Source organism: Marmota flaviventris, unplaced genomic scaffold (assembly GCF_047511675.1).
Source record: "Marmota flaviventris isolate mMarFla1 unplaced genomic scaffold, mMarFla1.hap1 Scaffold_65, whole genome shotgun sequence".
NCBI lineage: Eukaryota > Metazoa > Chordata > Mammalia > Rodentia > Sciuridae > Marmota > Marmota flaviventris.
In genome coordinates, this window is record NW_027288411.1 from 445,886 (window position 1) to 468,286 (window position 22,401).

General features: G+C 41.5%; 1 protein-coding gene across 1 annotated transcript in view; it reads right to left on the reverse strand.

The window, feature by feature from the left end:
* LOC139704465 (uncharacterized) overlaps window positions 1-21,282 on the reverse strand; it is a 40,633-nt gene extending 19,351 nt beyond the window's left edge. Inside the window, 1 exon segment of the mRNA XM_071607291.1 lies at window positions 21,263-21,282. Within this exon segment, the coding sequence (XP_071463392.1) occupies window positions 21,263-21,282 (20 nt within the window).
* Between the last annotated feature and the right edge of the window lie 1,119 nt (window positions 21,283-22,401).

Below are 22,401 nucleotides of genomic sequence, written 5' to 3' on the forward strand. Positions count from 1 at the left end.
TTAAGGCTAGAGTTAGGGCTAAGGCCAATGTAAGAACTATGTTTATGAGTAGGGTTAGTTTTAGAGATGGGATTTGGGCTGGTCTAGTGTCAGCATTAGCTTTAGGGTTAGGGTGATATTTAGAGCTATGATTAGTTTTAGGCCTAGGACTTGAATTAGAGCTAGGGTTATTGCTAGTTGTAGGATTAGGGTTTGGTTTAGGTTAAGGTTTTTGTTAGAGCAATGGCTCGGTTTTGTTTTAGGGCTAGGACTAGGGTTAGGGCTAGGTTTAGGATTAGCAATGGTATTAGGGCTAGTGGTAGGATGAGGTTTAGGCTTAAGTTTAGGGTTAGATTTAGACTTATGGTTAGATCTAGGGTGAGGGCTATGGCTATGATGAGGGCTACTTTTAGGGCTAAGGTAACAGGGTTAGAAATAAAAATAGGGCTAGGGTGAGAGTGAGTTAGTCTTAGGACTAGGGTTAGGGGAAGGGTTAGGGTTAGGGCTAAATTAGGGCTAGGATTAGCATTAGAGTTAGTGTTAGTGTTAGGCCTATGGTTAAGGCTAGGGTTAGGGTTTGTGTAATTGTTAGGGTTAGGGTTAGTTTTAAGGGATGTGATGGGCTTATAGTTAGGTTCAGGGCTCGGTCGAGTGTTAAAATTAGGGATAGAGCCAGGGTGAGGCTTTGGATTAGGATTAAGGCTAGGTTTAGGGCTAGGATGAGGGCTAGGTTTGTGTTAGGGTAAGGACTACAATTAGGGCTAGGACTAATGTCAGGTCTAGGTTCATGGTTAGGGTTAGGTTTATGGCTAGGTCTAGTGTAAGTGTTGGATTTAGGGTAAGGGTCAGGTTTAGAGCTGGGTGTATTTTTAGGGTCAAATTGCAGGTTAGGGTTTACTTTAGGTTAAGGATTTGTGTTAGGGCTCAAATTAGCATTAGGGTTAGGGTTAGAGTAATGAATAGGATTAGTTTTGGGGTTCAGATTAGGTATAGAGTAATGTATAGGGTTAGTTTTAGGTTTAGTGCTAGGTTTAGGCCTAGGGTTAGCATTTGGGATAGGCTTATGTGTAGGGTAATGGATAGAGTTAGTGCTAGTGTTAGGGATTGGATTAAAGTTAGGATTAGGACTAGGGTTAGGGTTAGGCCTAGGGTTAGTGTTAGGGTTAGGTTTACATTAAGTGTTTATGGCTAGGGCTAGGGTGAGTTTTAGGGTTACAGTCAGGGCTATAGTTAGAATTAGGGTTAGAGTTAGGGATAGGGTTAGCATTAGGGTTAGGTTTATATTTAAGGATATTGAGGTAGGATTTGTGCTATGGTTACAGTTAAGATTAGGGCAAGGGTTAGGGTTAGGGTTAGGGTTACATTTAGGGTAAGAGTTTGAGCTAAGTTTAGGGCTAGGCAAGTGTGAGGGTTAGGGGTAGGGCTAAGGTTAGGATTAGGCTTATAGCTAGTTTTAGTGCTACATTTAGGGCTAGGTTTTGGGAGGAGGTTTATGGCTAGTGTTAGGACTATGGGTAATGTAAGAACTAGGATTATGGTAATGGCTGGTTTTCAGGTTAGGGTTATGGATAGGTCTAGTGTTACGGTATGTTTTTGGTTAGGATAAGGTTTAGAGCTAGGGTTTGTGTTAGGGTAAGGGTCAGTGTTCAGGTTACATTGGAATTACGGTTAGGAGCACAATGTTACTCGGGTTAGTTCTGGGGTATTTTTAGTCATTGCATTAGACTAATGATTATTGTTAGTGCTGGAGCTAGGTTTATGTTTAGGGCTATGGCTTGATTTATGGCTATATTTAGGATTAAGTTTAGGTCTAGGGTTAATGTCACGGTTAGGTTTAGGTATAGGTTTACCCATCGGGCTAGTGATAGTGTTTTGTTTAAGGTTAGGGTCAGGCTTAGACCTAGGGTTAGTGTTAGGATCAGAATAAGGGTCAGGTATAGGCTTAGGGTTTGGGTTAGGGTTAGAGATAGAATGAGGCCTAGGGTTAGGACTAGTAATAGAGTTAGGGTTTGGATTAGGCTAAGGATTAGGGTTAGGACTAGGGTAGTTAGGATGAGGGTTGGAATAGGGTAAGGGATAGGGTTAGAGCTAGGGCTAGGTTTAGGGTTAAAACTAGGGTTAGGACTCAGATTAAGGCTAGGTTTCGTGTTAGGGTTGGGGCTATTGCTAATGTAAGACCTGGCATTATGATTAGGGCTAGTTTTAGGATTAAGGTTAGTGCTAGGTTTAGTGTTCGGGTTAGGTTTAGGGTAAAGGTGATGTTTAGAGCTAAGGTTAGTTTTAGGTTCAGAGTCAGGGTCATTCTTAGTTGTACGGTTAGGTTTAGGACTCAAATTAGGGCTAGGGTAATGGCTAGGCAAAGTGTTAGGTTTTGGTTTAGGTTAAAGTTTAGGATTAGATTAGAGCTGTAGCTCAGTTTTGCTTGAATGCTATGGCTATGGTGAGGGATAGTTTTCAAATTAGCATTAGGATTAGGGCTAGTGTTAGGGTGAGGTTTAGGTTTTAGGTTAGGGTTAGACTTAGAGTGAGGGTTACATCTCGGTATAGGGCTAGGGCTAATTTTGGGGCTAGGGTTAGGGCAAGGCTTTGGGTCATGGTAAGGGATAATCTTAGAACTAGGGCTAGGCCTAGGGCAAGAGTTAGAGTTAGTCTTAGGGCTAGGGATATGATTAGATTTAGGGTTAGGGATATATTAGGTCTAGGATTAGAGCTAGGTTTAGTATTAGGGATAGGCCTTGGTTTAGGGCTAGGGTTAGAATTCGGGTTAGGGTATGGTATAATATTATAGGTAGGTTAAGGGCTAGGGTGAGGCTTCACTTTAGGGTTAGGCCAAGTGATAGGGTTAGGGTTCGGATTAAGGCTAGGTTTTGGGCCATGATTAAGGTATTTTTTTTTTTTTTTTTTTTTTTTTTTTTAGCATAAGGGCTAACATTAGGGTTATTACTAATCTTAGGTCTAGGGTTACGTTTAGGGATAGTTTCAGGACTAGATTTATGGCTATGCATAGTGTAAAGTTTAGGTTGAAGGTTAGGGTCACTTTTGGAGATAGGGGTATTATTAGGGTCAGAATAACGGTTATGGTTTGTTTAGGTTAAGGTTTAGGGTTAGGGCTCAAATTAGGTTAGGATTATGTTTAGGGTTAGGTTAATGGATATGGTTAGGTTTAGGGTTAAGGTTAGGTTTATGGTAATGAATAGTGTTTGGGTTATGGATAGAGTTAGGGTTATCCTAGGATTAGTATTAGGGTTAGGGTTAGGGTTAAGGTAATTGAGAGGTTCAGAGCTAGAGTTAGGGCTAGGGTTATGGTTAGGATTAAGGCTAGGGTTAGGATTAGGTTTAGAGTTAGGTTAGGGTTAAAGCTGGTGTTGGGGTTAGGGTTAGGGCTAGGTTTTAGGTTATGTTAGGGTTAGGGTAGGGCTATGGCTAATATAAGAACTACAGTTATGATTAGGGCTAGTTTTAGGGTTAGAGTTAGGGCTAGGACTAGTGTTAGGGTTAGGTTATGATTAGAGTGATGATTTGAAATATGGCTAGTGTTAGGGTCAGAGTCAATGTCAGTTTAGTTTTAGGGTTAGGGATAACACTAGAAATAAGGCTAGAGTTATCGGTAGGTGTAGAGTTAGGTTTTCTGTTAGGGTTAGGGCAAGAATTAGGGCTAGGTCTAATGTCTGGTCTGAGGTTACAGTTAGGTTAGTGTTAGGGTTAGGGCTAGGGCTCAGTTTTGTTTTAGAGTTACAGCTAGATTTAGAACCAGTTTTAGGATTAGCGATAGTGTTAGGGCTAGTGGTAGGGTGAGTTTCAGGCTTAGGTTTATGGTTATATTTAGAGTTATGTTTAGATCTAGGGTTAGGACTTGGGCTAGGTTTAGGGGTTAGGTTAGGGCTAGTGTTAGGGTTATGGTAACAGATAGAGTTAGTACCAGAAATAGGTCTAGGGCAAGACCTAGAGTTAGTCTTAGGGGTAGGGTTAGAGTTAGGGTTACGATTAGCCCTAAATTAGGGCTAGGATTAGAGCTAGGGTTAGTGTTAGTGTTAGGGTTAGGGTTAGCATTAGTGTTATTGTTGGATTAGGATTAGCGTTAGGGTTAGGGGAAGGGATGTGGGTATACCTAGGTTCAGAACTAGGGCGAGGGTTGAAATTAGGAATTGGTGTAGGGTTAGGTTTCAGGTTAGGATGAAGGCTAGGTTTAGGGCTAGGCTGAGGGCTTGGGTTTGTGTTAGGTTTAGGGCGAGAATTAGGTCTATGGCTAATGTCAGTTCAGGTTACACTTAGGGATAGTGTTGAGGTTAGGTTGGTAGTTAGGTATATTGTAAGGGTTAGGTTTCGGGAAAGGGTCCGGTTTAAAGCTAGGTGTATTGTTATGGTAAGTGTCTTGTTTAGGGTTTGGTTTAGGTTTAGGGCTTGGGTTAGCATTAGGTTTAGGGATTGGGTTAGAGTAACTAATATGGTTAGGTTTAGTGTTCAGGTTAGTTTTAGGAAATAGATAGCGTTAGTGTTAAAGATAGGTTTAGAGTTAGGCCTAGGGTTAGAATTTGGATTAGGCTTATGTTTAGGTTAATGGATAGGTTTAAAGCTAGGGTTATGGTTAGGATTAGGGCTAGGGTTAGGGTTAGGGTTAAGCCTAGGTTTAGTGTTATGGTTAGGTTTAGGGTAAGTGTTAGGGTTTGAGCTATGTTTAGGGCTAGGGCAATGGTTAGGGTTAATGTGAAATCTAGGTTTAGGGCTAGGGTTAAGTTTAGAGCTAAGTTTATCATTAGGCTTAGATTATGTTTAGAGTAATGGATAGAGTTAGAACCAGGGTTTGGCCTTGGTTATGGTTAGGATAAAGACTAGGGTTAGGGTTAAGGTTAGGGTTAGGGTTAAGGTTAGGTCTAGATTATATTTGGGCAAGGGATAGGATTTTAGCTAGGATTAGCATCAAGACAGGGTTAGGGTTAGGGTTAGGTCTAGGGCTAGGGTTCAGGTTATGCTTAGAACTAGGTTTTGTGTGAGGTTTGGGGCTAACATTAGGGCTATATGTAATGTGAGGCCTAGAGTTAGGATTATGGCTAGGTTTATTGTTAGGGTTATGGCTAGATTTTGGGTTAGCATAAAATTTAGAGCTAGGATTTGTGTTATAGAAAGGGACAGTGTTTGGGTTAGGGTTATGGCCAGAATTAGACTAGGCTTAGGTCTAGAGTTAGAGGTACTGTTTTGGTTAGTTTAAGGGTTATTGTGAGGGCTAAGGCTAGGTTTTTGTTTAGGTCTAGAGCTAAACTTAAGGGTAGATTTTGAATTAGGTTTAGATCTAGGGATAATGGTAGGTTTAGGTTTAGTTATATGTTTACCAGTAGGGCTAGTGTTAGGGTTTGGTTTAGGGTTACGGTCAGGTTTAGACCTCTGGTTTGTGTTATGGTCAGAATAAGGGTCAGGGTTAGGTTCAGGGTTTTGGATAGGGTTAGAGCTAGAATTAGATCTAGGGTTCGGACTATTAATAGGGTTAATATTTGTTCAGGCTAAGAATTAGGAATAGGTCAAGGGTTACCATTAAGGTTAGGGTTTTGCTTAGGGTAATGGATAGGGTTAGACATAGGTTTAGGGCTAGGGTTATGGTTTTGGTTAGGGTTAAAGCTAGTTTTAGCTACACTCAGATTAGGGCTAGTTTTTGTGTGAGGTTTAAGGCTAGGGTTAGGGCAATGACAAATATAAGAACTAGGGTTACAATTAGGGTTAGTTTTAGGGTTAGGTTAGGGATAGGTCAGTGTTAGCTTTAGGTTTAAAGTTAGATTGATATTTATAGCTAGAGATAGTGTTAGGATATGAGTCAGGTCGGGGTTAGTTTTACAGTTAGGGTTAGGACTCGAATTAGGGATAGGTTTACTCTTAGGGTTTGGTGTAAGTTTAGGGTGCTGTTTAGAGCTAGGGTGAGTGTTAGGATATGAGTCCGGTTCTGGGTTATTTTTAAGGTTAGGATTATGTCTTGAATTAAGGCTAGGGTTAGTTCTAGGTGTAGTTCTAGTGTTTGGTTTAAGTTACGGTTTAGTGTTAGGCCTGTTGCTCAGTTTTGTTTTAGTGCTATGGTTAGGGTTAGGGCTAGTTTTATGATTAGCTTTAGTGTTAGGGCTAGGGTTATGGTTTGGGTTACGATTAAGGCTAGGTTTAACACTAGGATTAGGGATAGGTTTTGTGTTAGCTTTAGGGCAAGAATTAGGGTTATGGCTCATGTCAGGTCTAGGTTTACATTTAGGGAGAGTGTAGGGGTTAGGTTTATGGCTAGGTCTACTTTAAGTGTTGCATTTAGGGGAAGGGTCAGGTTGAGAGCTAGGTGTACTATTAGGGTCATGGTCAGGCTTCGGGTTTGGGTTAGGATAAGGTTTAGGTTTAGGGCTCAAATTAGCATTAATGTTAGAGTTAGGGTTAGGGTAATGGATAGGGTAAGGATTAGGGTAAGAGTAATGGGTAGGGTTAGAGCTAGAGTTACGGCTAGGGTTAAGGTTAGGATTAGGGCTAGGGTTAAGTTTAGGGTTAAGTTTAGGCCAAGGGTTAGTGTTAGCATTAGGTTATATTTAAGGATTTGGGATTGAGCTAAGATTTGCACTAGGACAAGGTTTAGGGTTAAAGTCAGAGTTAGGGTTAGGGCTAGGGTTAGCATTAAAATTATGGTTATGGTTAGGGTAATGTATAGAGTTAGAAGTAGGCTTTGGCTTATGGTTATGGCTAGTTTTAGCGTTAGTGATGTGGCTAGGCCTAGGTAAGGGTTAGGTTTTCTGTTAGAAAAAGGTTTCGAGCTAGGGTTTGTGTTAGGGTAAGGGTTAGTGTTTTGGTTAGGGTTAGGTTTATGATTAGATCCAGCATTAGGACTAGGGTTAGGTCTAGGGTTAGAGTTAGTGTTTGGGTTACGATAAGGGTTGTTGTTAGGGCTTTGGGCTAGGTTTTTGTTTAGGGCTATGGCTAGAGTTATCACTAGATGAAGGATTAGGTGTAGATCTTGGTCTAGTGTTAGGGTAAGGTATAGGTATAGGGTTACAGGTAGCACCAATGTTAGGGGTCAGTTGGGTTAGGATCAAGTTTAGACCTATGGTTTGTATTAGGGTCCGAATAAGGGTCAGGGTTAGATTTAGGGTTTTGGATAGGGATAGAGCTAGATTGAGAGCTAGTGTTTGGACTAGCAATCGAGTTAGGTTTTGGGTTAGGATAGGGATGAGGTTAAAACTAGGTAGCTTTAGGGTTAGAGTTTGGCTTAGGTTAAGGGACAGGGTTAGTGCTAGGGTTAGGGCTAAGGTTAGGGCTAGGCTTAGGGTCAGGGTTAGGGGTAGGGCTAGGGTTACAGTTAAGGGTATGTTAGGGCTCAGATTAGGGCTAGGTTTGGTGTTATCTTTAGGTCTATGGCTAATGTAAGAACTAGGGTTACAATTGGGGCTAGTTTTAGGGTTATTGTTACGTCTAGGTCTAGTATTAGGTTAGCTTTAGGGTTAGGGTTATGTTTAGGATAATGGATAGGTTAGGGTTAGGGAATGTGTTAGGGTGAGGCTGAGGGTTAGAATTGGGGTTAGGGTTCGGGTTAGAGTATTGGATAGGGTTAGATCTAGGGTTAGGTCTAGGGTTTTTATTAGGGTTAGTTTTAGGTTTAGCTTAAGGAATTAAGTTATGATTAGGTTTAGGGTAAGTGTTAGATCTACATTTAGGGTTAGAGATGGGGGTAAAGCTGGTGTTTCGGCTCAGATTAGGGCTAGGTTTGGTGTTATCTTTAGGTCTATGGCTAATGTAAGAACTAGGGTTACAATTGGGACTAGTTTTAGGGTTATTGTTACGTCTAGGTCTAGTATTAGGTTAGCTTTAGGGTTAGGGTTATGTTTAGGATAATGGATAGGTTAGGGTTAGGGAATGTGTTAGGGTGAGGCTGAGGGTTAGAATTGGGGTTAGGGTTCGGGTTAGAGTATTGGATAGCGTTAGATCTAGGGTTAGGTCTAGGGTTTTTGTTAGGGTTAGGTTTAGGTTTAGCGTAAGGAAATAAGTTATGATTAGGTTTAGGGTAAGTGTTAGATCTACATTTAGGGTTAGAGATGGGGGTAAAGCTAGTGTTTGGGCTCAGATTAGGGCTAGGTTTTGGGTTTTGATAGGGCTAGTGTTAGTGATATGGCTAATGTAAGAACTAGGGTTATGATTGGGGCTAATTTTAGGGTTACAATTAGGACTAAGTCTAGTTTTAGGATTAGGTTTAAGTTTAGGGTGATGTTTTGAGCTACAATTAGTGTTAGGTTAGGGTTAGTTTTAGGTTAGGGATAGGACTTGAATCAGGGGTAGGTTTAGGACTAGATGTAGGGTTAGGATTTGGTTTAAGTTAAGTATTAGGGTTAGTGCTATAGCTTGGTTATGTTTTAGGACTAAGGCTAAGGTTATGGTAAGGGATAGGGTTAGAACTAGAAATAGGGTCAGGCAAGAATTAGATTTAATCTTAAGGCTAGGGTTAGGATTAGGGTTAGGGCTAAACTAGGCCTAGGAATAGGTCTAGGATTAGTGTTACGGTTAGGCCTAATTTTAGGGCTATGTTTAAGGTTAGGTTTAGGGGAAGAGATGGGGTTATAGCTAGGTTTAGGGCTAGAGAGATGATTAGAATTAGGTTTAGGGATAGCGATAGGATTGGATTAGGATTAAGGATAGATTTGGTGTTAGGATGAGAGCTACAGTTTTTTTTGGTTTAGCACAATTTTTAGGGATAGGGATAAAGTGAGGTTTAGGGTTATGGCTAGGGGTAGTTATAGGGTTAGTTTCATGGCTAGGTCTTTTATAAGGGTTAGTTTTAGGGTACGGATCAAGTTTAGAATTAGGAGTTTTTTTTAAGATCAACTTCAGGTTTCAGTTATGGGTTAGGTTAAGTTTTAGGGTATGGCTCAAATTAGGGTTGGGTTAGAGTTAGGTTTAGGGTAATGGATAGGTTTAAATTTAGGATTCAGGTTAAGATTAAGATAATGGGTATGGTTAGGGTTCGTTATATGGTTAGGGTTAGGCCTAGGGTTAGCATTTGTGTTATGATTATTTTTAGGGTAATGGATAGCATTAGAGCTAGGGTGTGGGCTAGCGTTTTGGTTAGGATTAGGGCTAGAGTTAGGGTTAGGGTTAGGGCTAGGGCGAGGGTTAGTTTTTGGGTTAGGTTTAGGATATAGATTAGGTTTTGAACTAGGGTTAGTGCTAGGGTGAAATTTAGGTTTAGTGTTATGTCTAGGGTTAGATTTACAGTTAAGATTAGGGTTAGAGTTAGGGTTAGGGCTAAGGTTACCTTTAGAGTTAGGTTAATGGATAGGAATAGATGTCAAGTTAGGGTTAGGATTAGTTTTAGGTTTTTGGTTAGTGTTAGGGTTTGGGCTAGGGTTAGTTAGAGTATAGTTTAAGATTTGATCTATGGTTAGGGCTATGATGAGGGTTAGGTTTAGGGTTAGGTCTAGGATTAGGTTTACAGTTAGAGTTAGAGCTAGGGTTATCATTTGGATTAGGGTTAGGTTTATTGTAATGGATAATTATAGAGATAGTATTAGGGTTAGTGTTAACATTATGATTAGGGCTAGGGTTAGCGTTAGGTTTAGGGATAGGGCAAGGCTTATGTTTAGAGTTAGGGTTAGGGATTTAGCTAGGTTTAGGTCTAAGTGGAGGGTTAGGATTAGTGTGAGGGATATGATTAGTGTTAGGGTTATGCTTAGGGCTAGGTTTAGGTCAGGGATTAGGGCTAGATTTTGTGTTAGATTTAGAGCTAGGGTTAGGGCTATGGGTATATAAGAACTAGGGTTATGGTTAGAGTTATGGCTATGTCTAGTGTTAGGTTTCTGTTTTGGTTACGATCAGTTTTAAAGCTAATTGGTGTTAGTGTCAGGGTCTGTATTTGGATTAGGAATAGGGTTAGGGATAGAGCTTAAATTAGGATTGGCTAGGTCTAGATGTAGGGTTAGTGTTTGGGTTAGGTTAAGGGTTATCATTAGGACCAGGGCTAGGTTTTTGTATCAGTCGTGGGTGAGAGATGGCTAGATTTATGATTAAGTTTATGTCTAGGGCTAGTGTTAGCATTAGGTTTAGGTATAGGTTTACAGGTAGGGCTAATGTGAGAGTTTGGTTTATGGTTAGGATCAGGGCTAGGGTTAGTGTTATGGTAATGGTTATAACTAGAATGATGGCTAGTATTAGGACTAGTAATAAAGTTAGGATTTGTGTTAAGCTAAGGATTAGGGTTAGGACTAGAGTTAGCATTAAGTTTAGGGTTTGGCTTAGGGTAAGGGATAGGATTTGTAGTAGGGTTAAGGTTAGGGTTAGGGCTAGTGTTAGGGTTAGGTTCATGTATAGGTTTATTTCTAGTGCTAGTGTTAGGATTCGCTTTAAAGTTAGGTCAGGTTTAGACCTATGGTTACTGTTAGGGTCAGAATAAATGTCAGGTTTGGGTTATGGTTAGAGCTAGAATGAGGGCTAAGGTTAGGACTACTAATAGGTTTAGGCTTTGAGTTAAATTAAGGATTAAGGTTAAGACTAGTGTTAGCATTAGGTTAGGGTTAACTTAGGGTAAGGGATAGGGTTAGAGCTAGGGTTAGGGCTATGTATAGGGTTAGGGTTAGTGTTAGTGTTAGTGTAAGAATTAAAGCTAAGGTTAGCTCTCAGTTTAGAGCTAGGTTTAGGTTAGAGTTAGAGCTAGGGTTAAAGTTACAGCCAATGTATGGACTAGAGTTACGATTTGGGCTAGTTATAGGATTAGGGTTAGGACTAGGTCTAGTATTAGGATAAACTATTGGAAAATTTACCCTAGACACAATCCTAAATTTAACAGCATAGCCCTAACCCTAACTCAAACACTAAACCTAACCATAAACTTAAACATAAACATAGCCCTAATCCTAACCATAAACCTAAACATAAACATAGCCCTAATCCTAACCCTAAACCAAAATCTAACCCTAACCCTAACCCTATATCTAACTGTATCCATTACCCTAACCCTAAACCTAACCTTAATGATAACCCTAGCCCTAACCCTAACCCTAACACTAACTCTACCATAATCCTATCAATAGACCTAACCCTAAAACTAACCCTCTCCCTAGCCATAATTCTAGCTGAAAACCGAACACTTACACTAACCATAACCCTAAACCTAACCCTAGTTCTAAACCTAATCCTAACCATAACTCAAGATCTATTCCTAACATTAACCCTAGTTCTAACCTAAGCTCTAATTTGACCCACTACCATAACCATAACTCTTACCCTAATGCTAACCCTAAGCCTAACCCTAACCCTATTGCTAATGGTAACCCTATCAATTACCCTAAACCTAACCTGAGCCCTAAACTAAACCCTGTCATTACCCTACCTCTAACCCTAATGCTAATTTGAGCCCTAAACCTAAATCCTAACTTCAACAAAAACTTAACCTTGACCCTAACCTTAAAATTTCCCCTAGCTCTAAACCTGAACCTTAGCCTATGCCTAACCCTTACATTAGATGTAGACCTAAACTTAACCCTAAAATTATTTTTAACCATAACCCTAGACCTGATATTAGCCCTAGCCCTAATCCTAGCCTTAATCATAACCCTAACTCTACACCTATCCCTATGCCTACTCTAGCCCTCACCCTACCTCTAAACCTAGCTATAACATCATCCCTTATCCTAAACATAAACCTAACCATAACTCTATCACTAGGCCTAAACTGAACACTAACTCTAGCCCTAATCCTGGCCTTAACTTAACCCTTATCCAAATCCTAACCCTAATCCTAGCCCTAAGACAAACTCTAACTCTCACACTAGCCCTATTCCTAGTTCTAACACTATCCCTTACTGTAACTCTAAACCTAGCCCTAACCTTAGCCCTAAACCTTGCCCTATCCTTAGTCCTAGCCTAACCCTAGATCTAAGCCTAACTCTAAATATAACTGTAACCATAAGTCTAAGCCTAACACTAACAGTTGACCTAACCTGAATACTCATCATAAAACTAGTGCTAACCCTAACCCTGGAACTCAAACAAAACCGAGCAATAGACATAACCCTAAACCTTAACTTACAACAAACCCTAAATTACACCTAGAACAAATCCTAGCCCTAATTCGAGTCCTAACCCTAATATTAAAACTAACCCTGACCCTGAATTATACCCTAACACTCACCCTAGCTCTTAAACACCACTCTTACCTTAAACCAAACCCTAACAGTAATCCTAGCCCTAATTTGAGTCCTAATTCTAAAACTAACCCTGTCCCTGACTCCTACCTAACAATAACCCTAGCTCTAAATTCACCCTAACCTTAAACCTAACCATAACCTAACCATAACCAAACACTAATCGTAAACACTAACCCTAAATCTAACTAAATTGTAATCCTGATTCATACATTATTCATTGCCCTAACCCTAGCCCTAATGCTAACATAAATCTAGCCATAATCTGAGCCGTAAACCTAGCTTTAACACTAACCCTAATCCTAACCCTACCCCTAACACTAGCTCTAACTCTATCCCTAAACCTAAGCAAAACCCTAACCCTAATGGTAACCCTAGACCTATCCCTAATCCTTAGGCTAATCAAAACCCTAACCCTTTTAGTAGTCCAAAACCTAGCCCTCATTCGAGCTCTAACATATCCCAAACCCTAACGCTAACCCTGACCCTTATTATGACCATAACACTAACCCTAGCTATAAATCTGATTCTAACCCTAGACCAAACCTTAACACTAGCCTTACCAGTAAACTTATACTAAACCTGACTCTACCCCAAGTCCTAGACCTAAACTTAATCCTAAATGTAGCCTTAACTCTAGCCCTAGGCCTAAACAAAAACCTAAGTCTAGCCCTAAAAATAAGCCTTAACCTAATGCAAAGTCTAACCCTACCCCTAGACATAAACTTAGTCCTAATTCTGTCTTTAACCTTAACCCTAACATTAACCTGAACATGGACCCTGCATTTAACACTAAGCTAAGTCTAAACCTGACCCTAACTGAAAATCTAAACCTAACACTAGACCTAGCCATAACCCTAAAACTCCAAGTAGCCCTAATCATAATCCTAGCTCTTACATTACCATAGCCCTAACCCTACATCTTAACCTAATACAAAACCTAGAGTGAATCCTAGGCCTAAACCTAGCCCTATGTGTAACACTCACCCTAACAATAGCCCGAATCCTAACCCTAACTGTAGCCTTAGTCCTAAATTTACTCAATGCCTAAATCTTGCCATAAATATAAACTTAGACTTATCCCTAACTCTAACACTAACCCTATTCCTAACCCTAAACTTAACCCTATCCCTAAAACTAGCTCTGAACATAAACATTACCCTAACCCTAACCCTAACCCTATTGATAACCCTAGCCATAACACTAACCCTAACCCAAACCCTAACCAGAAAAATAACCCTAGACCTAACACTAAACCTAACACTTGTCATAGCCCTAACTCTAGCTTAAACCCTATCTTGTAATAGAAACCTAAACCTACCCATACCTTAACTTTAACCCTAAAACTAAATCTAACCATAAGCCTAAACTTAAACTTACATATAACCATATCCATTATCCTAACCCTTATCTTAACCCTAATGATAAACGTAGAGCTAACCCTAACCCTAAACCTAAACCTACCATAATCTTATCCCTAGACCTAATGCTGAACCTAACCCAAAACTTATCCTTTGCTCTAACTCTATCTCAAACCCTAATCCTTATGGTAAACAAACCCTAGCCCAAACCCTAACCCTAATCCTAGCCCTAATCCTAACCGCAACCATAGCCCAAACCCTAGTTCTGATTCTATCTATTACCCTAACCATAACCCTAAACCTAATACTAACCTGGCTCTAATAACCTTATATCAACCTTTATCCCTAGCTCTGATTCTAACCTGAACCCTCAACCTAGCCCTAACACTTACTAAATCCATGAGCCTTACCCTTAACCTACCGGTAGGAAAACACTAAGCCTAATACTAACCCTAACCGTAGCCCTAACCCTAATACTAACCCTAACCCTTGACCTAGACCTAAACCTAACTCTAGCCTTAGCACTAACCCTAGCTTAAACCTTAACCCATATCCTAATCTTAACCCTAACCCTAACCCTAGCCTTAACCATAACCCTAACCCTAACTCTAGCCCTAATCCTAAACATAATCCTAGCCCTAACCATAGCTCTAAATCAATCAATTACCCAAACAATAACCATAAACCTAATGCTAACCCTAGGCCTAACCCTAACCCTATCCATTAACCTAAACCTAATATGAACCCTAAACCTAACCTGAAGACAAAACCTAACCCTATCCCTTACACTAACCCTAACTCTAACCCTAATGCTAATTTGAGTGCTAACCCTAAATCTCATACTAATCCAAACCCAAAACCTTACCTGACCATTATAATACCTCTAGGTCTAAACCTGAACCTTACCCTAAACCTAACTGAATATAGACCTAGCCATAAACATTACCCTAATCCTATCCCTAACTGTAACTCTAGACCTGATATTATACCTAGCCCTAATTCTTGCCATAACCCTAACACAAATGCTAGCCCTCATTCTAGCCCTAAACCTAGTCTTGATCCTAACCCAAACCCTAACTCTAGCCCTATCCCTAATTTTATCCCTCACCCTATATCTGAACCTAGATATAACCTCAACCCTTCCCCTAAATCTAACCCTAACTCTAACCCTAGATTTAACCCTTACACTAATCCTAGACCTGATCCTAGCCCTAATTTAGCCCTAACCCTAATCCTAACACTAGCACTAATACTAAGTATAACTATCGCCCTAGCCCTATTCCTAGTTCTAACCCTATCCCTTAGCATAACCCCAACACTTGCTCTACCCTTAGCCCTAAACCTAGCCCTACCAGTAACCCTAGATCTAACCATAACTCTATAACTAACCCCAATCCTAAACCTAAACCTCACACTAAATCTAGCCCTAACAATAACTCTAATCCTAAAACTAGCTCTAACCTACTTCCAGCCTTAAAAAAATCGAGCTATAGCCCTAACTCTAACCCTTAACTTAAACCAAAACCCAACCTTGACCCTAATTCTGACCCTAACACTAACTATACCTCTCAGATCACCCTAAAATTATACCTAACTCTAAAACTAAACCTACCCCTACCCTAACCCTAAAAGTAGCCCTAATCACAACCCTAGTTCTTAGGTTAGTTGTAGCCCTAATCCTAGACCTAACCTAACCCAAAACCTAGCACTAATCTGAGACCTACACCTGTTTTAATCCTAAACATAACCAGAGCCCTAACCATTACCATAAACCTAAACCTAACACTAAAACTTGCCCTAACCCTAAACCTAACCCTAGTCTTAATCCTAACCATAATCCTAGCCCTAACCCTAGCTCTAACCCTAGCTCTAACCCTATCCATACCCTAACCATAACCCTAACCCTAATGCTAATTTTAGGATAACCCTAATCCTATCTCAAACCCTAACTTTTTCCATTACCCTAAACCTAACCTGAAATTAAAACTAAGTATAAACATTACCCTAACCTTAATAATTACCCTAATGCTAATGAAAGCCCTGATCCTAAACCTTAACCTTTCTCAAACCTTAATCATGACAGTGACCCTAATAATAACTCTGTCTCTCTACCTGACCCTAACCCTCAACCTAAACCTTACACTAGAACTAGCCATAAACTGAACCCTAAAACTAAACGTAACCATAAACCTAGACCTGACATTAGGCATAGCACTAATTCCAACCCTAACCCTAACACAAAACTAAACCCTAATCCTAGTCCTAAACCAAGCACTAATCCCAGCCCTAAACCTAGCCTTCATACTAACCCTAACACTAACCCTAGCCCTAACCCTATTTTGTACCTTGCCCTAAACCTAGCTATATCATCATATCTTACACTAATCCAAACCCTTACCCTAACCCTAAACATAGGCCTAGCCCTAACACTAACCCTAGTGCTAATCCTTGCACAAATTTAGTCCTAAACCTAACCCTAACTGTAAACCTAACCCTACCTCTCACCCTAGCATTAACCCTAGTTCTAAATCTATCCCTCACCATAACACAAACCCTAAACCTAAACCTAACCCAACCCCATTCCTACTTTTGCCCTAGCCCTAAACCTAGACCTAACTCTAACCTCAATCATATCCTAATGCTTAGTCTAAACCTCACCCTAACACTAGCCCTAACCCTAATGCTAATTGGAAAACTAGCCCTGACCCTAGAACTAGCACTCAAACAAATCCGTGTCATAGGCTTAATGCTAATTCTTAACCTAAACTAAAACCCTAAGATTATATCTACCTTAACCACAGCCATAATTTGAGTCCTAACCCTAACTCTAGAACTTACTCTGACCCTGACTCAGACCCTAAAAATAACCCTAGCTCTAAACATCACACTAACACTAAACTTAACCCGAACACTAGACCTAGCCCTACCTCTAACCCTAAAACTATCTCTAATCGTAACACCAGTTCTTACATTAGCCATAGCCCTGTACTAACAGAAAAGCAAGCTCTAATCTGAGACCTAAACCTAGCTTTAAACCTAACCCTAAACAAAACCTAGACCTAGACATAAACCTAGCTCTAAACCTATTCCTTACCCTAAGGGAAACCTTCACCCTAATGCTACCCTACTCCTAACCCAAATCCTTAGCCTACCCCAAGCCATAACACTATTACTAGCACTAACCCTAGCCCTAATTCTAACTCTAACATTAACCCAAATCCTAACCCTAATCCTGACCCTTAATCTGACCCTAACTCTAACCCTAGGATTAAACCTGACCCTAACCCTAAACTGAACCCTAACACTAGCCCTATGGGTAACCCTATACCTAAAACTAACCCTAACACTCTATCTAGGCAAAAACCTAATCCTAAATCTATACATAATTCTAGTTCTAGACCTAAACAAAAACCTAGTCTTAGCCCTCACAATAACCCTTAACCTAACCCAAAGACTACCTCTACTTCTAGACTTAAACCTAGTCCTCATTCTGGCCATAACCCTAACCCCAAAAGTGTCCCTTTCTGTAAAACAAATCCTAGCTCTAAAAATTATGCTAACCCAAAATCTATCCATAACACTAACAATAGAACTAGCCATAACCCTAACTCTAGGTCTTACATTACATATAGCCCTAATGTTAGCCCCAAACCTCACACAAAGCCTAGCTCTAAGTGTAACCCTAAACCTAACCCTAGACCTAACCCTAAACCTAACCGTTGCCTTAACCCTAACCCTAGCTCAAACACTAACCATGCCCAAATATTAATCTAGACCTAACTCTAAGCCTAGTCCTAATCCTAACTATAACCAAGGCAAAACCCTAGTTCTAACTCTATCCATTACGCTAAACATAATCCTAACCCTAAAGCTAAACCTATCTCTAAACTTAATCCTAACCCTAAACCTAGATGTCACACTAAACCTAACCATTGCCCTAGTCCTAAACATAGCTCAAACCCTAACACTTACCCTAAACCTAACCCTAACACTAACCCTAGGCTTAACTCTAACCCTAACCCTAGCCCTAATCCTAACCATAACCCTAGCCCTAAACCTGTCCATTACCCTAAGCATAAGCCTAATCCAAATGCTAACCCTATTCTGCTGCCTTTCCTATCCTCTACTATCCCCCCTCCCCTCCTCTCCCCTCCCATCTTCTCTCTAGTGTCTATTGCAGCAGAATACTATAGACACTAGTATGGCAAAATGTAAAACAGTGGACGTGTAACTGATGTGATTCTGCAATCTGTATAAGGGGTAAAAATGGGAGTTCATAACGCACCTGAATAAAACGTGTGAAATATGATATGTCAAGAACTATGTAATGTTTTGAACAACCAACAATAAAATCCAAATGCTAACCTTAGGCCTAACTCTAAACCTATCTCTAACACTAAATCTATCCATTTCCTAAAACTAACCTGAACACTAAAACTAACCTATTAATTACTCTAACCCAATCACTAACCCTAATGCTAAATCAAGCCCTAAACCTAAACCATAACCTAAACCAAACCCTAAACAAGACACTTACTCTAACAATACAACTAGGTTTAAACCAGACCCTTTCCCGAAACCTAACCCTTACAATAGACCCAGCCATAAACCTAACCTTAACATTGACCCTAAGAGTAACCCAAACTGACATTAGCCATAGACCTAATTCTCGCCCTAAATGTAACACAAACCCAAGCCCTCATCCGAGCCCTAAACCTAGCCTTAATCCTAACCTGAACCCTAACCCTAGCCCAATCCTTAATTTCAACCCTCGCCCTAGTTCTGAACCTAGTTATAACCACATCCCTTCCCCTAACACTAACCCTAACCCTAATCCAAAACTAACACTAATGCTAACCCTAACCCTAACACTAACACTAACCCTAGCTCTAATTCTAGCCCTAACTGAGGGCTAATCATAACCCTAACTCTAAACCAACCCCTTAGACTGACTCTAACTCTTGCCCTAGACCTATTTCTAGTACTAACTTTATCTGTTACCATAACCCTAACAAAAGCCCTAACCTAACCCCTAAACCTAGCCCAAGTCCTAACCCTAAATCTAACCGTAACTCTAAATATAACCCTAATCTTAAGCCTGAACCTCACCCTACCACTAGCCCTAACACTATCACTAATCCTAAAATTAGTTCTAAACCTAGCTGTAGCTCTAAAACAAAACTGAGCCATAGCCCTAACCCTAACAATAACCTAACTGTAACCTCAGACCTGACATTAGACCTAGCCCTAATTCTTGCCCTAACCCTAACACAAAACCTAACCTTACACCTACCCATAACTCTAGCCTTATTTCTAGTGTTATCCCTAACCCTAAAACTAACACTGACCTTGACTCTGACCCTAACACTAACCCTATTTCAAATCATCACTCTAATCATAACCTAACCCTAACACTAGACCTAGCCCTAACCCTAACCCTAAAACTAGCCCTAAAGGTAACCCTATTTCTTATATTAGCCATAGCCCTACCCTAACCCTAACCTAATTTAAAACCTAGCCCTAACCCTAACCCTAACACTAGCTTTAACCCTAACTTCATTCTAAACCTAATCCTAACCCTAGCCTTAATCCAAACCATAACCCTAGCCCTAACTCTAGCTCTAATCCCATCTATTACCTTAACCCTAACCCTAACATTAATCCTAGGATAACCCTAACTCTATCCATAACCCTAACTGTATTCATTACCATAAACCTAACCTGAACCCTAAATCTAACCATATCCATTATCGTAACCCTAAACATAATCTAACCTAATTTGAGACCTAACCCTAAACCTTAACCTAAAAAACCCTAAATCTAACCCTGAAACTATCCCTAACCATAACCCTAGACTTAACATTACCCCTAGGCCTAATATTACCCTTATGCTAATAAAAGCCCTAATCCTGGCCCTATACCTAGACTTAACCCGAACCCTAACCCTATCACTAGGTCTAACTCTAAAGTGAACCCTCACCCTAGCCCTTAACATACCTATAATATTATACCATACCCTAACCCGAATTCTAACCCTAGCCCTAAACCAAGGCCTAGCCCTAATACTAAACCTAGCTCTAATCCTAGACCTAATTTATCCCTAAACCTAAATCTAATCATATCCCTAGCCCTAAGACTAACTGTAACTCTTGCCCTAGGCCTAGCCTTAGTTCTAACATTATCCCTTACCATGACCCAAAGCCTAGCCCTAACCCTAGTCCCAAAATTAGCCCTAGCACTAAACGAAGATCTAACCCTCACTCTAAATCTAACCCTAACCTAAAACCTAAACCTCACCCTAACACTAGCCCTAATCCTAATGCTAATTTGAAAACTATTCCTCACCATTGACATAGCATTCAAGCAAAACTGAGCTACGGCTCTAATCCTAAACCTTAACCTAAACGAAACCCTAACACTATGCCTAGCCATTAACCTAGCCCTAATTTGAGTCCTAAACTTAACTGTACAACTAAGAATAACCCTGACTCTGATTGTAAAACAAACCTTAGCTCTAAACATTACCCTAACCCTAAACCTAACCCGAACACTAGACCTAGCTCTAACCCTAATCCTAAAACTAGCCCTAATCGTAATGCCAGGTCTTACATTAGCAATAGCCCTAACCCTAACACAAAACCTAGCCTTAATCTGAACCCTAAACCTAGCTTTAACCCTAACCCTAACACTAACCCTAACCCCCTAACCCTAGCTCTAACCCTATCTCATACCCTATGCCATCCCTCATCCTAACGCTATGCTAGTCCTAACCCTGATCCTTAGGTCTACCCCAAACCCTAACTCTATTACTAGTCCTAACCCTAGGCCTCATTCTATCTCTAACCCTAAGCCAAACCCTAAGCCTATACCTGACCCTTATTCTGACCTTAAAACTAACCCTAGGTCTAAGCCTGACCCTAACCCTAAACCAAACACTAACACTAGCCCTATGGGTAAACCTATAGCTAAAACTAATTGTAACATTAACACTAGACCTAAACTTAATCCTATATATAGCCATAACTCTAGCCATAGCCCTAAACAAAAACCTAGCTCCAGCACTAACAATAACCATTAGTCTAACACAATGACTAACAATACCCCTAGAACTAACCCTAGTAAAATTGTGCTCCTAACCGAAAATCCAATGCTAACCTCCACACCGACCCTTACCCTAACACAAACCCTAGCTCTAAACCTTATCCTAGCCAAACCTTCCCTAACACTAGACCTATCCATAACCCTAACCTTAAAACTAGCCATAACCATAATCCTAGTTATTACATTACCCATAGTCCTAACACTAACCATAAACCTCCTCCCCAAACCTAGCCCCAAATGTAGCACTAAAACTAGCTGTAAGCCTAATCCTAACCTTAGCCCTAGCCCTAACCCTCACACTTGCCTTGCCCAATATCATAGAAATTTGAAGAAAACTAGGGCCACACTGGAGCTCTCTGTGCAGATGGAAGGCTCGGCTGTGTGCTTGCTCTCGGCTCAGTGGGAACTCAAAGGTCTTGGCTGCACATGTTCTCTCAGCTCAGATGGAAATCTCAGCCTTGTGTGAGCTCTTGGCTGCAGGTTCGCTCTCAGCTCAGACAGAAGTCTGGGCTGTGCAGGCGCTCTCTGCACAGAGGACAGGTAGCACAGAACACAGAAGCTTTGCTTGTGGGTCACCAGGCCAAGCTCTGGACATGGCCAAAAGTCACCCCAGAACCACCCACCTCACAGAACACCCTACACAGGTAACAGATGGAATGCATCTTGGAAAACCTTACTCACCATCTATCAGTGACCACCATGGCTACCAGCTGAGTTCTGAGGCTGCTCAGGTAGCCGGTTTTCAACTCCCCTACCTCCAGCTATGAAAACTCAAGATTTTTCTCACGAGATTTTTTTTTGGGGGGGGCGTAGCTATCAATGCAGAACAGCAACTATACAGGTACCTGGTTTCCAACTCAGAGACTAAGAGTAGGGAGGCTCCAGGTAGAAGCTCAAGCCCTCTCAAACTGGCTACCTCCACCACCCTTACCACAGAGACTCAAGCTAGCAATACACAACTCCACCTACTGGAAGAAAACAGACTTCTGAGAGACTTTTCTATTCTCGCTCTTCTCATTTATTCCCCTCTACCCTTCCCCCTCTGGCCCTCACAATCTCAACATACGTGAAACCAAGAACTTTGCATGAAAATGGACTTTAAGAACGGAATCATACTCCTGCAAGGTAGGCGGGCCTGCGACCCACCAGCAGAAGAGGAGCAGCGGCCTGCTGAGAGGCAGAGCCGCCCCCTCACCCTACGATGGCAAGGTAGAGGGAAATGTAACCACCCACAGAGCAGGCCCAGCGGCCTGCTGAGGGGCAGAGACGCCCCCAAAACCCGCGCCTGCCAGGTAGGCAGAACTGTGACCACCGACAGAAAAGGCCCAGTGGCCCGAGGCGGGACAGAGCTTCCAATCACTCCTGCAAGGTAGGCGGGCCTGCCACCCACCGGCAGAAGAGGAGCAGCGGCCAGCTGAAAGGCAGAGCTGCCCCCTCCCCCTGCGCCGGCAAGGTAGACAGAACAGTGACCACCCACAGAGCAGGCCCAGCGGCCTGCTGAGGGGCAGAGCTGCCCCCCACCCCCCACGCCTGCCAGGTAGGCGGAACTGTGACCACCAATAGAAAAGGCCCAGTGGCCCGCGGAGGGGCAGAGCTTCCAATCACTCCTGCAAGGTAGGCGGGCCTGCGACCCACCTGCAGAAGAGGAGCAGCAGCCTGCTGAGAGGCAGAGCCACCCCGTCCCCCTGCGCCTGCAAGGTAGACAGAACTGTGACCACCATCAGAACAGGCCAGACCTGCAACCAACAGACAGAACAGGCCCAGTGGCCTGAGGAAGGGTAGAGCCGCCCACCCCCGTGCCTGCAAGGTAGGCGGACCTG